The following is a 24,352-nucleotide window of genomic DNA, read 5'->3' as shown; positions in this document are numbered from 1 at the left end:
TGATAAGATACCCAGGGCAAACACTAAAATAAGGGAAAAAAGTATATAAATTCGAAGTCTGTAACAGGAAAACAATGAAATAAAAACAGAACAAATAAACACAATATATCCAAAAAGAAAACATACCATAAAAGACAATAGGGAGCACAAAGAAAAGTTATAGAAATAACTCCAAAGATATCAATTATTCTTATTTTCTTAGTCCATTCAAGCTGCTATAATAAAATATCACAGACTTAGAGGCTTATAATCAACAAACATTTATTTCCTACATTCTAGAAGCTGGAAATTTCAAGATCTGGGCATCAGCAAGTTTGGTGAGGGCTTCCTGGTCATAAACAGCTGTCTTTTCACTATGTCCTCACATGCCAGACAGCATCAGGGAGCTCTCTGGGGCCTCTTTTATAAGAGTACTAATCCCATTTATGAGGATTCCGCCCTCATGACCTAATACTTCCCAAATGCCCCACCTCCTAATACCATCACATGGGACATTAGGATTTCAACATATTAATTTCCAAGTGACACCTTCAGACATATCAATAATGAATACAAGTGGACTAATCCAATCAATTTTAAAAAAGAATATCATATTTTTTAAATCCATTTACTTAAGTTAACATAATTTATATGCTAGCAATACCGTTATCATGTCTTCTTACCCCACACCACACTCCCCAATTATACATATGTAAATCTTATAAATGATACGCATATAGTAGGAGAATAGAAAAAGGTGCAACATTTACATAGTAGTATTTGATTTATTTTATGACAAATAATTGAAGTTTTATTATGTATAAATCTAATTCAAGAATCTGTAGATGATACGGAAATGAATCATAAATGGTCCTTACCCAATGCTCCTCAAATGACTGTAATGTGAAACACAGGTGAAGAACTACTGCTTCTGAGAGTCCCATTTCCTCATTCAGTATAACTAAAAAGCAAGTTTAAGCTGTACCAAAAATACTCTTTGGGGTCGAATTGCCTGTGTGTCTAGCATTCCTGACCATGCTCACTAGGTAAATGATGGCTCTGTCTTATGTTCAGCAATTAATACAACACCAAATTTACCCTGATTGTATTTGACAAAATGTTTTCACCTGAAACAACCAAGAGGTTATGTCAATAGAAGTCCAAGGTCTAGTCCACTCTTTTATGACAGTAGAGAAAAATCAGTGATTTTGCTGGGATGTATGTGATACAGAAGCCTTCCTCCATTCTGACACTATCCCTAGAATTTACATAAAATGTTAATTTCTCACATACTATTTGAAATACATTTATATGACAAACATTAGAGGATCTCTTAAATTGAGATAACAAAAAATTGCTACTTTTAAATTCATAATTGAATATGGCTATATCCACGTTTTTTTCTCTGATTCCCAAGAAGTCTATACTTAAACCTTTTTTTTTGTTTTTAAATTGAAGTATAGTTGGTTTACAATGTTGTGTTATTTTCTGTTATACAGGAAAGTGATTCAGTTATATATATATACATGCATATATACACGTATTATGCATGTCTATATACATATTCTTTCCCATTATGGTTTATTATAGGGTATTGAATTAATTCCCTGTGCTATACAGTAGGAACTTGCTGTTTATCTAGTTTAGGTATAGTAGTTTGTATCTGCTAATCCCAAACTCCTAATTTATCCCTACCCCACCCCCTTTCCCCTTTGGTAACCATAAGTTTGTTCTCTATGTCTGTGAGTCTGTTTCTGTTTCATAAAAAGGTTCATTTGTGACATATTTTAGATTCCACGTGCAAGTGATATCATACGTATATTTAAATGTTAAGAACAGCAACAAAAAAACACTCGTGATGTTAATGCATTTCATACTGATATCTATCTATGCTATACCATTATTTTATAGATCAGTGGCCAAAAAATTATGGCCCAAAGCCTGCTTTTTTAAACAAAATTTTATAGGAACATAGCCACGACCACTTGTTCACGTATGCCTTTACAGTATAACCCATTGCTATATAACACTGTGACAGAGAGGGGATGGACCAGAAAGCCTAACATATTTACTCTGTGGCCCTTTAGAGGAAAATTTGTCCAAACCTGCTATAGATTGATTTTTTAAAATCTATTACTTAAAATAATTTGTGATTACTAATTCTCTCAAATTACTCTTTGACAATTCCTTGCAATAAACAAAGAAAGAAGAAAAAGTTATTTGTGAAATGTTTATTCCTCAGTGCAGTATAATCTCCCTCATTTCCCTCCTCCATATTTTCTGTTTGTTTGTTTTTCCTCCTGTGATACACTTTTCCCATCTTCCTTGGTCTATTTAAAAAGCTGTACCTCCTTGGACTTTTAAAATGATTGTTGTATTTCCACAAATCAAGTGTCAAATATTTCTTTGCTTCCCTGAGAGCAAGTCTGGGAAAAATCATTTAAGTAAGGATTATTTGAAGGGAGAAGACTCAAATCAACAGAATATGAAATGAAAAAGGAGAAGTAATAACTGATGCTCCAGAAATACAAAGGATCATGAGAGACTACTACAAGCAACTATATAGCAATAAAATGGACAACCTGTAAGAAAAGGACACATTTTTAGAAAAGTACAACCTTCCAAGCCTGAACCAGGAAGAAAGAGAAAATATGAACAGACCAATCACAAGCACTGAAATTGAAACTGTGATTAAAAATCTTCCAACAAACAAAACCAAGGACCAGATGACTTCATAGGTAAATTCTGTCAAACATTAGAGAAGAGATAACACCTATCCTTCTCAAACTCTTGCAAAATATAACAGAGGGAGGAACACTCCCAAACTCATTCTATGAGGCCACCATCACTCGGATACCAAAACCAGACAAGGATGTCACAGAGAAAGAAAACTACAGACCAATATCACTGATGAACATAGATACAAAAATCCTCAACAGAATACTAGGAAACAGAATCCAGCAGCACATTAAACGGATCATACACCATGATCAAGTGGGGTTTATTCCAGGAATGCAAGGATTCTTCAGTAAACGCGAATCAATCAATGTGATACACCATATTAACAAACTGAAGGTTAAAAACCATATGATAATCTCAATAGATGCAGAAAAAGCTTTTGACAAACTTCAACACCCATTTATGATAAAAACTCTCCAGAAAGTGGGCACAGAGGGAACCTACCTCAACATAATAAAGGCCATATATGACAAACCCACAGCCAACATCATTCTCAATGGTGAAAAAAATGAAACCATTTCCTCTAAGATCACGAATGAGACAGGGGTGCCCACTCTCACCACTATTATTCAACATTGTTTTGGAGGTTATAGCCATGGCAATCAGAGAAGAAAAATAAATTAACAGAATCCAAATCAGAAAAGAAGAAGTAAAACTGTCACTGTTTGCAGGTGACATGATACTATACCTAGAGAATCCTAAGCATGCTACCAGAAAACTACTAGAGCTAATCAATGAATTTGGTAAAGTAGCAGGATACAATACTAATGCACAGAAATGTCTCATATTCCTACACACAAACGATGAAAAATATGAAGGAGAAAATAAGGAAACACTCCCATTTACCATTGCATCAAAAAGAATAAAATACCTAGGAATAAACCTACCTAAGGAGACAAAAGACCTGTATGCAGAAAACTATAAGACACTGTTGAAAGAAATCAAATCCGATACAAACATATGAACAGATATACCATGTTCTTGGTTTGGAAGAATCAACATTGTGAAAATGACTATACTACCCAAAGCAATCCACAGATTCAATGCAATCCTTATCAAACTACCAATGGAATTTTTCACAGAACTAGAACAAAAAATTTCATAATTTGTATGGAAACACAAAAGACCCTGAAGAGCCAAAGCAATCTTGAGAAAGAAAAATGGAGCTGGAGGAATCAGGCTTCCGGACTTCAGACTATACTACAAAGCTACAGTAATCAAGACATAGTGGAGAAAAGGGAACCCTGTTGCACTATTGGTGGGAATGTAAATTGATACAGCCACTATGGAGAACAGTATGGAGGTTCCTTAAAAAACTAAAAATAGAAATACCATATGACCCAGCAATCCCACTACTGGGCATATACCCTGAGAAAACCATAATTCAAAAAGTGACATGTACCACACTTTTCATTTCAGCACTATTTACAGTAGCCAGGACATGGAAGCGACATAAGTGTCCATCGACAGATGAATGGATAAAGAAGATGTGGCACATATATACAATGGAATATTACTCAGCCATAAAAAGAAATGAAATTGAACTATTTGTAGTGAGGTGGATGGACCTAGAGTCTGTCATACAGAGTGAAGTAAGTCAGAAAGAAAAATCAAATACTATATGCTAACACATATATATGGGATCTAAAAAAATATGGTTCTAATACACCTAAGGGCAGGACAGGAATAAAGACAGAAACATAGAGAATGACTTGAGGACACGGGGAGGGGAGGGTAAGCTAAGATGAAGTGAGAGAATAGCATTGACATATATACACTAGCGAATGTAAAATAGTTAGTGGGAAGCAGCTGCATAGCACAGAGACATCAGCTTGGTGCTTTGTAACCCCCTAGAGGGGTAGGATAGGGAGGGTGGGAGGGAGACACAAGAGGGAGGTCATATGGGGATATATGTATACATATAGCTGATTCACTTTGTTATACAGCAGCAACTAACACAACATTATAAAGCAATTATACTCCAATAAAGATGTAAAAAATAAAAGGATGAATTGAAAGTTCATCAACGTAAGATAGAAATTCAGGTCATACCTCACATAACTTTTTATTTAGTCTCTCAACCTCGCTGAATTCCAAAAAGATAGAACTGTGCTAGAGACCTGGTCCTGAATCAAGTATTGGGTATCAGCCCAAATCCTGTCTGTTCTTTGGGGTGCCAAGGCCCGGTAAGAACGGGAATCAGTCAGTGGTATCAGGGGTAGTAGCTCCAGAAAGTTGGTATAAAATGTATGCTATGAATGAGAAAAATGAAAAATATGAAAAGAGCCTGCTCTTATGTAGAGTTGTTATTGACTAAATAATGATACCATTTGCTTTTAACTATGTCTTTTGTTTTCTTGTCTATCAGATATTTTTTTCTCTAAGAAGATATCTATTAATAGTAGTATTTTCATGGTACTTTTATCATTATTTTAAATATTATTGTCTGATCTCTTTACATGATATATGAAACACTATAATAATGTAATGCATATAATGGTGTAAAAAAATAGAGGCTTGTTCATGAAAAAGGGCTTTGTTAAAATTTATAATAGAATGCTTAACTTACTCAAAGTGAAATACAAAAATGATGCCCAGTACAAAACGATAGAGGCGAGGTTGCCATCATCTGTCCAGGGCATAAAGGCACTGGGCCAAGGCAATGAGTGAGGCTGAAATTAAAACTACATCTCACTTTTCAAGCCAGGCACCCTAGGTGGGGTATATTCACCAAGAAGAGCTTTCTTCTGTCTATGAAGTGTTGTATTCACCAGCTTTTTCCTCTTTCCACAAAGGCAATATTTGCTTGCTAAGTTTGGTATCCAGAGTTTTGTCCACCTAGCTGAGTGCTTTTCTTAATTCACTAGAAGGTGCAGTAAAGTCTAAAGGACCTTGTTAGAAGTGCATAGTAATTGGAAATTCTTTTGAATCTAACCAATCAAAATTTCGTGTCTTTAGGAAATAATAGACATGATATTTTTGCATTATTTCAGTATACCAAAATAAAAAATTATATTATTTTCTCCTTAAAAGGATGTTTTAATGATTAAAAACAATAAAAGAACTATTTATTTAGAGTAAACTGGTAGAATAAGTATAGGAGGTTTACTTTAGAAAGGTCGAGTTAATTCAGTTAGTGAGTTCTATTTTTTTTAAAGCTTATTTTGTGTAGTAATAAAGAATCGAAAAATTAAAACTGAAAGGTGTTCTATAAGTTTTCTATTTACAATATCTTTTCTTGTTACATTCTTTGTTTATATTGCAGGAAGTATATTTAAATTTGCCTATATATAGTCACTTATGTATTATATAAGTGATATATAATCACTTATATCTTAAACAATCACAAGAACTTTGAGCTTATATTAATCCTTTTTTTTCTTCTAAGAAAAATGAATCAGATATCTAGAATGTTAAAGGATACTTTTTCAAGGTAAAATCATGAATTTCTTACAAATATAAATTTAACATGTTAGATATTTAATTAACTCATTATTTAAGAGGGAACTAGGCAGATTTATAATCAGTTCAAAGAAGTCAAAGAGCCATACATTTATATGCTGTAAACAATTGTGGAAATGAAATTACAAATAGACGTAAACCTGGCCTTTTCCACCTAAAAGGGAATAGAAATCAATTGAATCTTTTCCAGACAAAATTCATTTGCAAGTCCATAGGCAAGAATTATTTTCCATTGGTATCAGTTATCTGCAATTTACTAGGTAGTAAAATATTTCAAAGGCAATGAAAGGCTAAAGTCATATAACCCAGAAAGTCATGCTATAAATAATGAGTAATTTTCCATTGGAAACACCTAATAATGTCTTTGTTTATTCCAAACTTATTTACCAAACTATACTAGAAATCAGTATGTGGCCTAAATGACATTCAAATCACAAGTGAAAATCTTTAGACACAAATTACATAAGCTATGGTCATTATTTTAATTATGAAGCCAAGAAGAAATAAATTTAATTGGAGAGAATACAATATCACTAAACCATTTTATATTTTTAAATTATAAAACACTAAACCATTTTATATTTTGTATTATATACACAAACATACAAATATAGGCATATGAACATTAACGTATGTTATCTTCAAAGAGAGGATGTTTTTTACGTCCATTGCTCATAACCGGTAACTCAACCAAGAAATTAAATAAATATGAATTTTGGAGTGTATGTAAAGGCAAAATCTCGGTTTTCGTCTTTCCTCAGAAACTAGAAAGCCAGACATCGTTTTAAAATGTGTTTATTAAGTAATTCCACAACTCACTTGTGAAAATGAATGACTTTAAAAACAAGGGGTTTGTCATTCATTTTCATCTGAAAAAATTCATGGAAAGGACAAATACTTAAGTCATTCTCTTCTGCTATTTATTCATAAGGTGAAAATTGGGAATTTTGCATCTCTCTATTGACTTTAGAAATTTCACACATTTTAATGAATTTTTTTATGTAAACGTATTCAAAACTCATATGCCTTTAGGTTGTAGCAAAATTAACTTAAGAAAGTCAATTTGATGAAAAAGCAACTTTTCGTTACATAACATTATCTTAGACTTTGATAAAACAACCCATAGCCTTTTTGTGAACATAAGTCAATACTATATCAAAGGAATATATCTCTACACCACTGTTCTTATTCATATTAATATAACCACAGATTTTGTTTTATTTACACACACACACACACACATCCATGCATATGGTAAAAATCAAGATGTCAGCTGGATTTCACAGAAAACTTTTGCATTTCAGAGAAAGACAACATCCCTTGTCCTCATCTTCTTCTATCTGATTTGCAGCAGTTATGAAATGGAGCAGGACCCTGTGATCCTTGTCCCCCACGTCCTCAGCCTGCCTTTTGTCTGTAGAAATCTTTTAGCCAAAGAATAAGTTTAATAAGAGAAGTGAGAAAAAGCAGAACAAAGGAAAACAGTCAAACGAGACCAAATAATAATAACAGTTCAGTCGTTAAGCAAAGTCAAGGACTTTTAGTTCCTCCTCAAGGGCTACAGATAGTATTCTGAGCCATATCCTGTGAGCTGTGTTGTAGATACTGGAACCCCCGCCAGGTAAAAGAATTTAACTACATGATGACCAGGCTGTAGCCATGACATAAGCTGCCACAATGCCAAGAACTGGCCTCAAAGAAACGGTAACAAACCGACCCTGGAACTAAAGACTAAACTGTACTTAAAACCATCAAGATGACAAGGTGACACTGGTCAGACTGCTGCAGCACCAATTTCAAGATGACCATCAGAGCTGACTGTGCTCTTTCCGCATGTAGCCCCATCCCTCCATCTATAAAATCTCTCACCCACTGCTTGTCAGTGGGGGTGAGTTGGCCTTTGGACAGGAGTCCTCCCCACTGCATTGCTTGCCTCCAAAATAAAGCACACTTTCCTTTTCACCAGCCTTGCCTTTTTAATTGCTTTTGAGCAGTGAGCAGCCAGACCCCCACATTCAATTACAGTTAGCTGATATTTTTCCCTTTTCAAGGAATGGGCCTTAGGATATAAAGATGTGTGATAAATCTATCTTCATTCCTTCTTCCACCAAACTAGACATTTTTGTAGTCTCTTTTTAAGTCAGCAGTGTCTTAATACTCCTTAAAAATGCACACTGTCATGTTTTGACCAGGAACATCTTTACTTCACATTTACACATGCCCTCCCTTCACAGTCAGACTTCAGCTTCCATGCATTCACCAATGACACAAAGCCAATTCATCAAACCGTTCCTTTCTTCTTAGACTACAGAGCTTCTTAACTGACTATGTTTTCTTTTCCCTCACTGAGGCCTCTACCAGCATCTCATAATTACCTCAAATTCATCTCATTTACAAGCTAATTCCCCCAACTCTTGAGGGTGTAGCTACTTCCTGCAGTTGTCTCCGAGTTACTTCAAGATTTTTTTGTTTTTTATTTTTCACCTAATGCTTTAACAACAGGGAAACCAGTTCCCTATATTGTCTCCTGTTTGAAATATCTAGTTTGGTTTTGCTTTTTGACTGGACTCTGTCTGACATAACAGGTCAATCGATTATTTGAACTCCTTCCAATTTATGGGCTAAAAATCACACAGTGATCCAGTGTTATAAATTATTTTTAAATTGGTAATTAGCTGACAATTTGATTAGGTTCTGCATCAGTTCTCCATTTTTTTTTTCTTTTTGAAAGCCAATAATTTAGAGGGCTGGGGAAAACACTCAACTTACCAAAGTACCTGTTATTCAGTCTCTAGGACTATTCATTTTCTCAATTTCTGGGAGGCTTTCAAAATATATTTTATCAAGACTGATTAAATGGCTATTAATTATAGTTGTTACTAGTGGTACCTTATTTATTATACATGTTCAAAAGCATTGGGAACTATTATTAATTTCAATACACCTTTGCCACTACCATATTTTGGATAAAATGCTTTTATCATATCATGTACTCTCAATATAATTTTCACCTTAATGAACAAAATTAAGCTATAAATTTATGGAAAATGTTTGCCGTTGACCTAACTAGGAAGTCATCAACTGCCCATGAATCAAATCTGACCTATTTTCTGTCAGAAATATGACTGTTTTTCAGTTTTTGTTGGTGAAAAACTTGTTTTCAAATTTTTTTCTATTATTAACATCAGGAAATGTTTGTTTTCTCTAATATGTGGAATATTTACTATGTTTTGTTGAAAATATCTCCAAAGAACTATAATGAAAGAATGAAATTGCTCTATCTTTAAAAAAAGATTAATTTATCATTTCCCCTATATTTATTTACTCACTGTCTCATAAACCTAATACAGAAGACACACACAGTGTATACTTAATGTAGAAACTTTCCAGTATTAATTACCCCATGTCCTCCTATTCACATCCCTTATATCATTTGTCCTCCGCCTTTGCTATCTCTTATAAATCTTTGGTCAAGGTCATGATGAGCTATTGTTAAACATGATGCATACCCATAAGAAAGTGTAGGACTAAATAAATATTTGTTACTTATTGTGTGTGACTATGTGTAAATTAAAATAAAATGTCAAATAATATCATATTTCGATGAATATGTACTACTGAGGAATTGAACAGATAACATTTATAGTCTTCCAGAAAACAAAACAATAGATGTTGCATGTAGGCAATATATGACCAAATGTTCTTAATATATAGTATTTTATGTTATTGCAATTTCAGATAAAAATAGGGGTCCACTTTGGAAATATTCCATAGAATCATTATATAGTAGAGAATGGCAGTCCAGTTGAAGAAGTCTTCTGTCGATGACTGAACTATTTAACTGCTGCTACCAGGACTCTTGAGAGCATTGGGTGATCCTTTTATACAGAGAGACACAAATTGGTAGAATCATTTGTGTTTATTTGGTTGGTTTGGGGTCAATGAGGAGGCAGTTAGCGCTAGCATCCATGCTATGACCAATTGAAATGTGAAATATCAAAGGATTCTCATTGGACGATGTCTCCTGAAGGTCAGCTGTTCTTAAAAGAAATAATGACAACACATAGTGACTACCCCAGGGACATGGTTTTTTACAGGTTACATTTATTCAAATAAATTATTTGTACATGATCATTGTATCAAGATTAAAAAATCCAATAAAGTGATATTGCCCCCCACACATGCAATACATACAAAAGATCTCTTCCCAAATCCAAGCTATTAATTGTTACATATACTAACCCACTTCAGCGTTGAGCCTGTATGAAAGTATTTATCATAAAACAAAAGAACAACAATACTATAAATGTTACTGTTGTGATGTTTAGTGTATAATGGTATTTGAATATTTACTGTTGCTTAGAATTAGGTGTACTTTGGAAAGAATATTTCTTTATGTTAAATTTAACAGGATAAAGACATAGCTGGGGGTTGATGCCCATTCATGACTATTATCTCTTTTGTTTGCTTGATGGAAAATAATGAATAGGCTATATAGAAAATATATAAAGTAGAAACCATAGAAGAAATCCTGTTTTTTACTATCATTTTGTATTTTTTGTGATAAATAAGACAAAGAGTAACCGAGATATTCTGAGACAAGACATATATGAACTCTTGACTGAATAAGATATTCAGTGACCAGAAAAAGACATATGCTTATGCTCATAACTTGGAAACTTAACACCAAACTATAAACTTCAGGAAGAAAGTAACTCAACCTCAACCTTCTACTGTATATAAATGTAGCATTAAACCTGATGCTTATAGAAGAGTACTATATTCCTGTAAGAGTATATTTCTGGGTTTGCTCCACACCAAGGCACTATGCTTACTGGCTGCTTGATCTACATTTCCCATCTAGAAGTATTACAGTGTTTCTCTATCATTGTGGTTTATCAAGTTTACCTGTTAATATCTCCATTTGATTCATATTTTTGAAGTTATGTTGTTTAGACAGGCTTGGAGAGTCATTTCTATCAATATTATGCAGCATTCCTAATGATTGTTGGGGAAATTAAAAATCCTACCAACCAAAAGACCTCTCTCTCTCTCAGTGTAGCAGGGAAAAGACACATGATTTATTATTGAATATGTGTATTCATATACATGAATATGTGTATGCAGGCAGTCCTCAGAAAACTGTAAATTCTTGACAGAATTTCACACAAATTTGTAGAGTAACATAAAAGAAAGAATACTTAAAGCTTCTCTATCTTCTCAAGAGACAAATAGATGCAACTTGTGAGTCCTGTGTACCTCATGAGAAATGTCTGAGTTAACTAGTATGATGCGCTTACAATTGTTGGGTTAGAATTTTCTTAATCTTTCATGTAAAGTCAAATGTCAAGCCTGTTATTGGGCTTATTATGTTTCAAGGAGATGGTATAGTAATTGTACTTACTTCACAGGATCCTTTTAAAGATTAAATGAGCTATCTGTAAAATACTTAGAACAGTGCCAACACACAATAATTGCTGTGTATATATTGGATTAAAATCATTATATGCCTATGGCTTCACAGACATGAATAGCATACCTCCTGTAAGGTCAATGCAAACAATACAATTTTCATTGAAAACCACATATTGGGTACTGTGATAAAATTATTGGACAAGATTATTTAGTGTTCAGAAGTACAAAGAGTCCTGCTCTTAATGGAGTTACATGAGTCTTAGGTTTTTTTTGTTGTTTTTTTTGTTTTTTGCTTTAGAAGTCCAGTTACCTTGGAGTTTATTTAAACTAAGAGAAAAAGTCATAATGTTTTCATGCAATACATACTTCGTTCTTTAAATAACAATTCTGACAAATAACAAAGAATTAAGGAATGCTGTATTTGTGATCCATACAAAACACGAACATTTTGGGTTATACATAATTTAAAGAAATGTCCCAAACACTTTTCAAAATACTGTGGTAGCCAATACATAGAGGCATGCCTTAGATGGTCATGGGAATGCAGTTTAGAGAATAAAGAAAAAAATCACACTGTAACTACTCAATTTCTTCAAAATCACTGAGCAAGAAAAGCAACAATGAACTTCCATACTGATTTTACATGACTTCTATGCAGTACCTTGACTTAAATCCAAGAGCAGAAGTTAAGACTCTCCTCTATTTTTGGTAAACAGCTGCATGGTAAACTTAGATGACTTTTCCCCCGGATTTTACCTGGGAGGGGCCTTTAATTTTTTTTTTTATTTAAAAGAGGGCAGGTTTGGCACTTTTATACTGATGTCACCAATGTTAATATTTCTTGGGATCTCAGGAAGATTCATATTCTTTACAGCTGATACAGCATGGGCTGGAGCTCCCGCTAAGCCAGCCTCAGATTTCTCCAGTTTATTTTGTGCATCAATTTGTGTAACAATCTCATTCATGTTGGTCTCCAATACCATTCCCCCCATCACCATTTCTGCAAGAATATTGTGAACCTTGTCTACATGGAAAATTAAATCCAGTTCACAGACGTTTTCAAAACACTTGTCTAATGTTTCCACAAATACTTGAATTAGATCTAAAATGTCAAGTTCACTTTCTGAAGAATCCACACAGAAGACAAAATATAATGTTGCATAATGTCTATAAATCAGTTTGTTGTCAGATCCTCCAATTAATAATCCTCCTTCTAGGAAATTACAAACATTTTCATCTCTCTTAGATACCAAATGGAATGTCTCCCTGATGATTTGCTGTTGTGTATCTTCACTGTAGGGCTGGTAGAACTTGGAGAGCCGCGGCTTCCCGTGGTTGTTAAAGACGAGGATCGCCTTGATCATGGCTGAGCCGGGCCGACCCGGTGGGAGCTGGGGGCCAGGGCGGGGGCGGGGGCGGGCACTCGGGATCTCGCTGGCGATCCTTCCCCACCCGCCCCCTCCCGCACACGCGCGCGCCAAGTCTTAGTTTTGACTCTACTTGATTAAGGGATAGACACTTTTTCGTAACCTGATTACTTTTTTAAATTACTTTCATCAAATTTTTTAAAAATTCAAGAATATCCTTTATATATCTTTACTCCTTGAAATATTATAGATCCAGATAATATAAATCAAAATTAAAAACTTCTATAAAACACAGACTACCACAATGAGACCTGTAAGAACTGTGTAGTATAATTTTTAAGGCAACATGCACTCATACTTTAACAGCAATTGCAAAAATGTGAAAAGATGAAAGTCCTTCATATTGTGTACAAAATATTTGTAGAAAGGTTGCCAGAAAACAAACAATAATTAATTAGGAAAAACTTATTTCATAAACTGTTTGACATCATTAGCTACTTCTCACGTATTTTATAGGAGGTATGCCTTTTCATATGAAGCGTACTGTATTTTCTTGGTTTTAACTATAAAGATAATGACTTAAAAGACTGTTAATTCACTAAACATTAAAATCACACACTTGAGCAATTGTGATAATTTTATTACAAGTTGTATTTATTTCAGGTAAGATAAATATACATTTTTCACTAAGGTTCCCAAGCATTCTAGATAGCCATCATCATTGTATTGTGCTCTGTTTTATTTTGTTGTGTTTTCTGCCAGCATTCTCTGCATCTTTACTTTATAATATGTGATTCTGTTTGTGAGGGTGATGAGAGAGGGTGGGGATAGTAAGAGCTAAGCTGCCTACTTGCTCCAAAGTGTGTCACCTTTGAAGAATATAATTGAAAACAGAGCATGGGATGCCTAATCTCGTCCCTCAAAAGCATTTTAATTAATGTTCTTTCAGGGTAAAGAGAGCAAAGTGACCTGGTTACTAGAACACCTTTATTAAATTATAATACCACATTTGCCAAGCTAGAAAATCAAACCCCTTTTTAATACTGCTAGTATAGATGTAGGCAGTTGTCAATGACCATGTGGCATATAATTGAAAAAAGTTACATCATAAGGAACAAAGTGTTTGGAGAATTAATATTTAACTCACAATACTTTCCTTTTATTTCCAGTAAGAGTAATTCCCAAAATTAATCAGTAAGCATGTCAATTGAATTAATTGTGTTTTTAATCATTTTCACTTAACTAGTCAACAACGTTTAAGGAGATGTTAAATTAAGCCAAATCACATTGTGTGTGTGCAGAGAGTGGGGGAAAGGTTATGGAACCAATGTCTCTTGTAAAATATAGTCCCTCATTCATTTAAAAAATTCCCTGTAAGACAACATGACACAACTACACACCTATTGTAATGGTGAGTCCAAAACACTGACAACACCAAGTGCTGGTGAGGATTTGGAGCAACAGGAACTCTCATCCATTGCCGATGAGAATGCAAACTGGTGCAGCCATTTTGGAAGACAGTTTGGTGATTTTGTACACAGCTAAACATAATCTTACATACAATCCAGTAATTATGCTCCTTAGGATAAGGATTTGAAAATGTAAGTCCATACAGATACCTAAACATGGATGTTTACGGCAGCTTTACTCAAAATTGCCAAAACTTGGAAGCAATAAAGATGTCCTTCAGTAGGTAAGTGGATAAATAAACTGTGGTCCATGCAGACAGTGGAATGTTATTCAGTGATAAAAAGAAATGAGCTAACATGCCATGACACAAAGGAATCTTAAATGCATTGACTTCTCAGAAGCCGATCTGAGAAGTCTACATATTGTATACAATTCCAAATCTATGACAGTCTGGAAAAGGCAAAACTATGGAGACAGTAAAAAGGTCAGTGTTTGTCAGGGGTTAAGGAGGATGGAGAGATGAATAGGCAGAGAGCACAGAGGATCTTTAGGGCAGTGAAACTACTCTGTAGATACAGGTACACACATGTCATTATACATTTATTAAAACCCATGGAGTATATAACACCAAGAACCCTATGTACTAATGAACTCTATATTTTTGAGCACTTATCGTGTACTCAAAACTGATGGTGGTACTATCAGATATATAAAATGTAATTATCCTCAGTTCAGTAGAGTCTTGGAGAAGCCTTGCCAATACACAGGTTTGACCATTTGAAAGTCAGAGTCAGAATGAGAAACACAAATCTCACAGGATATCACTTACATGTGGAATCTAAAAAAGGGTACACATGAACCTATTTACAAAACAGAAACAGAGTCACAGATGTAGAAAACAAACTTATGGTTACCAAGGGGGAAAGCGGGGGAGGGGGGAGGGATAAATTGGGAGATTGGGATTGACATATACACACTGCTATATATAAAATAGGTAACCAACAATAACTGCTGTACAGCATGAGGAACTCTACTCAATACTCTGTAATGACCTATATGGGAACAGAATCTAAAAAAGAGCAGATATGTATATATGTATGACTGATTCACTTTGCTGTACAGCAGAAACTAACACAACATTATAAATCAAGTATACTCCGATAAAAATTAATTAGAAAAAACAAGTGAGAACTTGTGCACATAATAAGAATACAGAAATATCATGCATGTTTTGGCCATGTGGCATTATCAAGCATGTTTTTTGTTTCACAAAATAGTTTAGTTGGAATAAAATTATGAATCTATTACTTAAATGAGAAAAAAAGTTAAAAAAAAAAAAAAGAAAGTCAGAGATTCTGCTTTCTTCCAGGCCCCACAAGACCTGGTGGATTTTAACTGCCCTAGAATCACTCTGAGTCCAGAGTCAGCACAGCCCTGGAATCTGCATTCATAGGCAGGAGGAGTATAGGTACCATCAGGTGGCGACCTCATTCATCTTGTCCTCAGTGTCTAGAACAGGCACAGCAGAGGTGATCTCTTACTGGTCTCCAAGAGCACCAAGTGAGTCCAGAAGTTCTCTTTCCTTTCGCTGCCTAACGCCAGCAGGTGTCAGGTTTCTTTTCCTAACACCATGGGTTGCTTAAGTATTGAGAAAGGAATCCTACCAAAGCAAACAAATCAACAAACTAAAATTTCTTAACTTCCTTCTTGAAATTATTCTTGGATGAGGCCATGATTTCTTAATATACATTGATGTTTATTTCTAAATATCTATTCTTTTTCATTAATTCTATTTTTTATATTGATCCTTATTAAAAGGGTAGTAAACATTTAATATTTCCAAATCGTCATTTTGTTTTTACTCATTTTAACCTATTGTAATAGGACTTTTCCATTTATTCACTAAAATTTCCCTTTATTGTCATCAGTTACCTCCAACTTAAGGAATCTAATGAGCAGGTTTCATTTCTTATCTTATTTTTACTCTGAAACATTTAACCTTTCATCACACCCTCTTTCTTGAAAAGTTCTTTTCCTGTTAGCTTCCTCTTCAGTACTTATAGTTTTCTTGCTATTTCTCAGATACTCCTTTTCTTTTTCTCTCTCTCCCGTTGCAAGTTCTTTTTTCTCTACCTGCAATTTAAGCAATGATATTGCCCGGAGTTTATTATTATATTTGTTTTTCACTTTCCAAATAATCCTTGGACAAATTTACTGAATCCATGTATAAGTTGATTTTAAACTCAGTTCTGAAGATGAGAAAAGTAGAGAATAAAGGCTAAAAGAGATGTTGCCTGGCTGTAAAAATCACTGTGCTCCTTTCTAGCTCTGTAGTTTTGATAAAGTTATTTAATCTCTGTGTCTTAGTTCTTCATCTGTAAAATAATGGTAATTATAAGGTCTTTCTTGTTGGATTGTCATGAGAGTTAAGTGATTTAATACATAAAAAGTTCCTGGCACATAGAAAGCCTGCATTACAGGTAATCTATATATTAATAATAGATGTATCTATTTATTACTAAAAAAAATCTATAACAGCGATTATTTAAAATCTTTAAATTCTACAAAGTGTTACATAATTTTAGGACTGTTTATTGCACATTTCCATAGAATGTGAATACCTTAACTGCAATGCTTTTATTTTTGTTTTCTTTGGATTGCCAGCAACTACCTCAATACCTGGACTTGCCAGGGAATTTACAATTTGGGAAAAAGTATCTATAGAGAGAGCATGATGATGATTGTATTACTTGATTTGATCAAAATTAGAGTGTAACAACCTAAAATTGTATCTCCTCACACCAAATTTCAAATATTAGTTAAAAGGTGTTCAGCACTTAAATTCTATTTCCCATGTTCTCACCTGCTCATCATGGATAGACACAGGTCACTTCCCCCAGACTCCATCCTCCTTCCCATCAGTCAAATGAAAGGACAGGCAGGTCCCAGGTCAAATACAGAAATCCCAGGGAGGGCTGTTGGAATGGTTTTCTCCCTCTTCCCGCTGCACACACACACGCACAAGTAATTGAAGTCTCCTTTTATGCATCTTTCACAGACACCAAAATTGTTACCTATCCCTCTGGACTTGATTACTTTTCCCTTTTGTCAGTGATTTCTGTTCTATTATGAAAACATATTATTATTCTTTACTGAGAACAGAATAGTGCAAAATTCACTTAATTTGTGGTACAAAGTTTACATCTTGTAAAAAATGAAGTTCTTGACAGGATTACTAAACACTAAAATTGCTGAAAAACAGAAGCCATTTCACTGTCTTTGAAAAACAAGGTAGTCTCTCATCTCTCTGGAAGAGATTGTTTTCCATCTTGTCAGGAAAAGGAATGAGACCCCAACCCCATGCTTCTCAGACATATATTTTAAAATCTTTAGAAATATTGTAGACTCTGTCACAGCTTAATTGTCGAAATGAACTACAACTATAAAGCTAGGTTTTTTCCTAAAAAATATATTGTGAAAATTCTCAGTTAATATAATGCCTACTTTTTCATTAATAAATTACATTACACATTGTATTTTCTGTATACATTTTATATCACATTTGCTATCAATAGTAAGCACATTTCATTTCAATGTGTTATAAAGACATCAGCATGGAGACTGTTGTAAGAAAAATCCTTTGTAAAATAATGATGTCAAGATATTAGAGCAATTGCAGTTATTTTTGAAGATATTAAGCCAAGCAACAATTTCCATTAACTGTGAAGTTCCCAGTGTTCTGCTGGTTATTTTATGGGAGATACTGAAAATCTGTAATGTGTTGTTACTTCAGTAAGCTCATACTTTAGCTGTGGAAATGAAATTGACAGGTTAAGACTTCAAGATACAAAATGGAAACATATTTCATATTATACACCAAGACTCTAAATGGAGAAATAGATGAATATCAGAAAAATAAGTAAATAAATAAACTTTTGTAAGAAAACAAATATGAGCTTAGCATCATTAAAAATAGAATCAAGAGGGCTTCCCTGGTGGCGCAGTGGTTGAGGGTCCGCCTGCCGATGCAGGGGACACGGGTTCATGCCCCGGTCCGGGAAGATCCCACATGCCGCGGAGCGGCTGGGCCCGTGAGCCATGGACGCTGAGCCTGCGCGTCCGGAGCCTGTGGTCCGCAACGGGAGAGGCCCCAACAGTGAGAGGCCCGCGTACCGCAAAACAAAATAAAAAAAATAGAATCAAGAAAAAATGTAAATACACACAAACTTCTTCAAAACAAATCCAAATGTAAAAAATATATATATTTCCAATTTAAAACTTACTATACTCTTTTGGAGCCAGATATATATATCAGTTTAAGCACAAAATCCAGCACAATCTAACCCTTTGTTTGGGTGAGCCATTTCATCTCCCTGAACCTCATGTTCAAAACCTGTGAAATTATCACTGTAGACATGTATAGTGAGGAGTTAAACTAAGGTAGTGTATTTAAACATTGGAGCCAATTGAAGCTATCATGTTTTTCTATGTACATTCATAGAATCAATGACTTTGTCATCGAGAAAACACACAGTATTTGTGTTGTTATTGGATTTGATACTAATGAAAATTTTCTATCCTCTCATGTAAATAGCCCATTCTTTTTTCCTTGTACAAGTAGTAAAGTATGCAAGTAGAAACATAAATATTATGTACAAAGTATGCTACTAGATATCAGCTTAAAACATTAATAAAATAAATGATTCCTTTCTAATAATATTGTTTTGAAAATAACTTAGTTCTTTTGTTACAGGAGATAACTGCGAGGCCACTGAATACAGCAAGATGAAAAGCATGCTTTTAGATTTACAAAATCAAAAATATGTTACACAAGACAATGAAAACCCTAACGGTGATGACGTATTTCGGAAGAAGTTGCTGGTGGATCAAATGTTTAAATATTTTGATGCCGACAGTAATGGACTTGTAGATATCAATGAACTAACTCAGGTAGGATTAATGACTAAATTAACAAGCTAATTTAAGTATAGCATATGCAATATATTTACATTTGTGTGAATTTATGCTATATAAGTAAAAATATTTTTATTCATATAATTTGACTATAGACATAAAATATTTTTAAGAGAAAAGTTTGACTACTCTATCAGCAGTATTAATTTTAAGTAACATTTATATGATGTTGTACAATTTAAAAGAGATAACCTACTTTTGACCGGTTTCTGTACCTTAAATACCTAAAGGAATTGCCAGTTCTCTCTTATAGAATTTATAAAATATCTCCAGATATATTCTGGAGCTTTTGTAATGTTTAATTTTCTATCAGTCAATGGAAGCTTGTTTATCTGGTATTCAAGAGCATTACTGAACAGTACATCTATAACATATTGTAAATAAGTGATTTAAGAAGGTATTCAATTATTGACCTACTCCAGTACTTTTTTAATTATCAAAGATCAGGTATATTAAATCTGATTTTAATATTATGTCAACATTATTAAATTTCATTTCTTTGAAAATTGCCACCAAAATGATACATATAGACAAATTGTTATTAAAGAGAAGAGAATATTTTAATAGACAAAAGGTCTTTATGTGAGCCATTTTGGAAAATTAGAAATATTTTAATGTGTGTGTTACTGAGACAGACTGCTGAAGGAAACTGAAATACCCAGATTTAAGAACCTAAATTACTTGTGAATAGTGATGGAAATGTAAAATGATGGACATAAAATTTCTCCACAAATATATATAGGTTTTTAGGGAGCAAAGGAGAGAATAAGCCACTCCAGGGCGACTAGGAAATTGGTGATAGCCCTGAGGAGTGTTGCTGAGTCCATGGTAATTCCTATAGTGGATCTTAAGGTGGATTTTGCTGCTGTGCTTAACAGGAAATATAGTTTTCAAAAAAAAAATTCAATTGTCTATTTCCACAACATCATGCCATTCACATTTCATATTTAATTTTATGGCTTACTTAAAAAAATCCAACAATGTGGAATATCGGTCTTATTATGCAAGTATTTCAAGTTTTAGGATAGTGTAACATAGTTTAGAGACTTCATGTCAAAGTGACCTTGTGAGCAAATTGACTTGTCATTCTAGGTAATTAAAAAACACACCGTTTTCATTATCTTCTTTAATTCAGCTTACATTTAATGAGTAGTTACTAAGTCCCAGGCCCTGGGATTCAAGGAATGAAATTCTGGAATTTTAAGGTAAAGTTAGACAACTTTTAATTAAGATATTCATGTTGTCATACATGTCATAATTTATTTTTCAAGAATGAAACTCTTTAGAATTTTACATTTCTAGTAATGACATAATTCAGTTAAAATGAATTTATATTTAAGGCATGTCACTTGGATCTATGCATGTCTGACATATTCAAATATATTGTGTTTTTGGTTTTGTTTCTTCCTTTTTAATTTTATAATAGTTTTTAGTTTTCATTAACATGTCTACACTACTTTAACCAGTGGTTGGGTGTGACACATGATCTGACCAAATCTAGGACCCACTTCTGGGTCCAAAGAGAAAATTGCTCATCACTGGAAAATGGCATTGACATCACTCACCTATAATTGTTTCAAGTTTCTGCTACATCCAAGTTTATATTAGTTTCCTAGGGTGGCCATAACAAAGTACCGCAAACTGGGTGGCTCAGACAACCTCTCTGTCAGTTCTGGAGGCTCAGCGTCTGAGGTGGAGGTGTTGGCAGGGCTATGCTCTATCTGAAGCCTCTTGCGGGGGAGAGTCTTTTCTTGCCTCTTTCAGCTTCCGGTAGTGCCAGGCATTCCTTGGCTTGTAGGTGCATCACTCTAGTCCCTTCCTCTGCAGTCAGATAGCTTCTCTCTGTGTATTTGTTTTCACATCATTTTGTCCCTTCTTCAAAGATACCAGTCATATTGGACTGAAGGTCCACCCTACTCTAGCAGGACCACATCTTACAGTATCTAATTACATCTTCAATGACCCTATTTCCAAAAAAGTTTACATTCTGAAGTCCTCAGGGTTAAGACTTGAACATATCTTTGGGAAGGACATAATAAAGTCATCTGCTAAATAAATAAATATATTTATTTATTTATTTAAAGTCATCTGCTACAACGTTTAGTTTTGTTTTTCCTGTTACCTTTGATTTGGATTTGCTTTTACATCTGAAAAGTGCCCTTCCAATTCATCTGAAAGTTATCATGTGAGAGCAGAAAGGATCTTCAGAATCCTGTTTATATGTTGACCATCCACAAGGTACAGGCAAGGAAGGATCTGGGGAGGTAATACTTACTAACCCCTGAAGACATGCCCCAGTCCTTCCTTCAGCTTTATAGAGTGGAAATGTTAGCGTCTCATCTGTCAGCAATCAGCTATGAAAAAACCAGAAGGTTGTAACTGACGCCATGGAAAAGATATAATACATTTCTAGCTCTTACGAGCATAAATATTGTTTTTGACTTGTGTCTTTTTAGGTTACAGGTGCTTTTAAAGAACTTGTATTCCAAGTATTATAATATTAAAGTCAATAATATATATGACTTTAAAAATCAGCTTGGAAACATATAATATCCTCGTTTAATATCAAGTTTCAAAATAATTTAAATTAAAAGAGTAAAAGGGAAAAGGATCTTAATGGTGTCTGCTAATAATTTACAAGCTATTATTAACAGAAATGTAATCTGTAATTCCAAGATACTGCCAATGGCAAGTAAAAATTAATGAACGTAATTTGGCTTTGAGGTTTTATAAATTCAGCATAAAAGCTGGCTGCCCGTGTTCTGTTCATACTCCACATAATGAATATATATTCTAAAGCTTCTCTTGCAGATTTTCAAGTAAATTAGAAACTAGAGGTAGTTGAGAGAAGAAAGAGATAATAAAAAGCAATAGTTAAAGGGGGTAAGATCTATAGTATCACAGTTTAAGAACTTTGATTATAGAACATGGACTCATATCTATTACTTAATTCCTGTGCAACCTTTAACAAATGACCCAAACTCTCTGTGTCCCAACTTCCCTTTCTACATATCAACAATGATAATAATACCTAGTATGTAAGCTGGATGTGATATTGATATTATTTTGAAAATGTAGACTTCTTAGAAACATAACTAGCACATAGAAAACAGGATGTAATTGTTAGCTCTAATTAAATTTTCCAATCTAAGTTTCCTGTGCATACCGTGGAGGATAATGGAAATATAAAGAGGGCACACACGCTTGAGTTAGTGGATGAGCAACTGATCAATATTTCCATCCAGTTCATCCTTTGCATTTTTTTTAATGTATTTATTTATTTATTTATGGCTGTGTTGGGTCTTCGGTTCTGTGCATGGGCTTTCTCTAGTTGTGGCAAGCGGGGGCCACTCTTCATCACGGTGCGCACGCCTCTCACTATCGCAGCCTCTGTTGTTGTGGAGCACAGGCTCAGTAATTGTGGCTCACGGGCCCAGTTGCTCCGCAGCATGTGGGATCTTCCCAGACCAGGGCTTGAACCCATGTCCCCTGCATTGGCAGGCAGATTCTCAACCACTACGCCACCAGGGAAGCCCTGCATTTTTTAATGTTTACAATCAGCTGATAGGTGAGAACAAATCGGCCATTATAACCCAGAAATCTATGTACATGTTATTAAATATGCAAGCATTTTAATACCAATTTTCACAATGAAAAAGTGTTTCTTACAAAAGAAGAAAAATAGTTTGGTTATTCCAAGAAATTAGGAAAAATAAATGGTAGCATGTTTTATTTATTTATTCATTATTTATTTTGCTCACATCATTTGAAGTACTCATCTGCTTATCTCACGTAGCTAGTATGAATGTTGTTAAATCCTGAGTTCTAGGCTAGAGACAAGTACATGGCATCATTCCGCAACCACTGTGGTGTTGGGCATTTTTCTCCAGAGTATATAGTGCCCCTGTCTTTACAGATATGATGTTAAATTGAACTAAACTTTAAATAAGTATCATATATATTTTGTTTTTAAGATGCTGATATATATTATACTAAAATATCCTTACCTGTCAAACTGTAAAATACCTAGTTTTGTGCAGTTTTTTCTTGCCCATAAAACGAAGTTATAAGAAATAATTGAAAGCAATATCTTGATTAAGACAGACATAGATGTGTTATGAAAGAAACAGTATGCTTTAATTGACTATATTTTACAATTTAAATATTTTAAAAATATATAAGTCCTCAGTTAGTATAGTACAGTAACTGAGTAATGATAATTGTAGTAGTAATTGTAATAATACTATTACGTTTCTATAATCCAGATGGCTGTCATTCCCTTTGCATTTCTTTTTGAGCTACACACACACACACACACACACACACACACACACACACACACACACAATCCATTTGCAAAAAGCAATATGTACTTGGTTGAATGACTGAAGATGTATAGGGTGGTAGAGGATGGGATTATATCACATATTACACAAATCACACATTGAAATCCAGTTTAGATGAAGCACTTTGTACACTTTTCCTTTCCTTGTGCTCTGTCCAGATCATGCCTTGCATTTTCTGTACCACAGACGCAGGACCCAAGTCTATCTCTCAGTTTCAACTCCTTAATTTTCCCTGGGGCTCCAAATTCCTTATCACTCAAAACAATATAGTTCTGTTTTATTTATATTCTCCCCCTAAATGTGTATAACCAAATACATCACTTTCAATAGTTGCCAACATCTATGTGCCTTTCTTAAAAACTAATGGCAAGTTATAGAATATAATAACACCAACATCAAAAACCGATATGTGCGAGAGGGAGGAGATACGGGGATATATGTATACATATAGCTGATTCACTTTATTATACAGCAGAAACTAACACACCATTGTAAAGCAATTGTACTCCAATAAAGATGTTAAAAAAAAAAATAAAGCAATATCTGGCACAGTCTTTCCTTTGGCAAATAAGTCTTCAATCCCTGAGACTAGTAGAAATTCTTATCTTCTGTCTTCTGCCTTATTTTTTATACCCTCAGAACCAAGTGAAATCCCACCTC

The 24,352-nt window shown here is 34.2% G+C and overlaps 1 protein-coding gene and 1 pseudogene across 3 annotated transcripts in view; one reads left to right on the top strand and one right to left on the bottom strand.

Annotated features, from left to right (window-relative positions):
* Nucleotides 1-24,352, top strand: part of FSTL5 (follistatin like 5) — a 677,763-nt gene that overhangs the window by 334,881 nt on the left and 318,530 nt on the right. For all 3 annotated transcript variants that reach the window (XM_027116858.1, XM_027116857.1, XM_027116856.1), the window contains exon 5: nt 19,126-19,322. In XM_027116858.1, the coding sequence (XP_026972659.1) occupies nt 19,126-19,322 (197 nt within the window). The remainder of the gene's footprint in view (nt 1-19,125; nt 19,323-24,352) is intronic.
* Nucleotides 12,378-12,991, bottom strand: LOC113625917 (AP-3 complex subunit sigma-1 pseudogene; annotated as a pseudogene).

Source organism: Aethalodelphis obliquidens, unplaced genomic scaffold, assembly GCF_003676395.1.
Source record: "Aethalodelphis obliquidens isolate GAN/ISIS:26980383/991018 unplaced genomic scaffold, ASM367639v1 scaffold17, whole genome shotgun sequence".
In the NCBI taxonomy this organism is placed as follows: Eukaryota; Metazoa; Chordata; class Mammalia; order Artiodactyla; family Delphinidae; genus Aethalodelphis; species Aethalodelphis obliquidens.
This window is presented reverse-complemented; position numbering and strand designations above follow the sequence as displayed.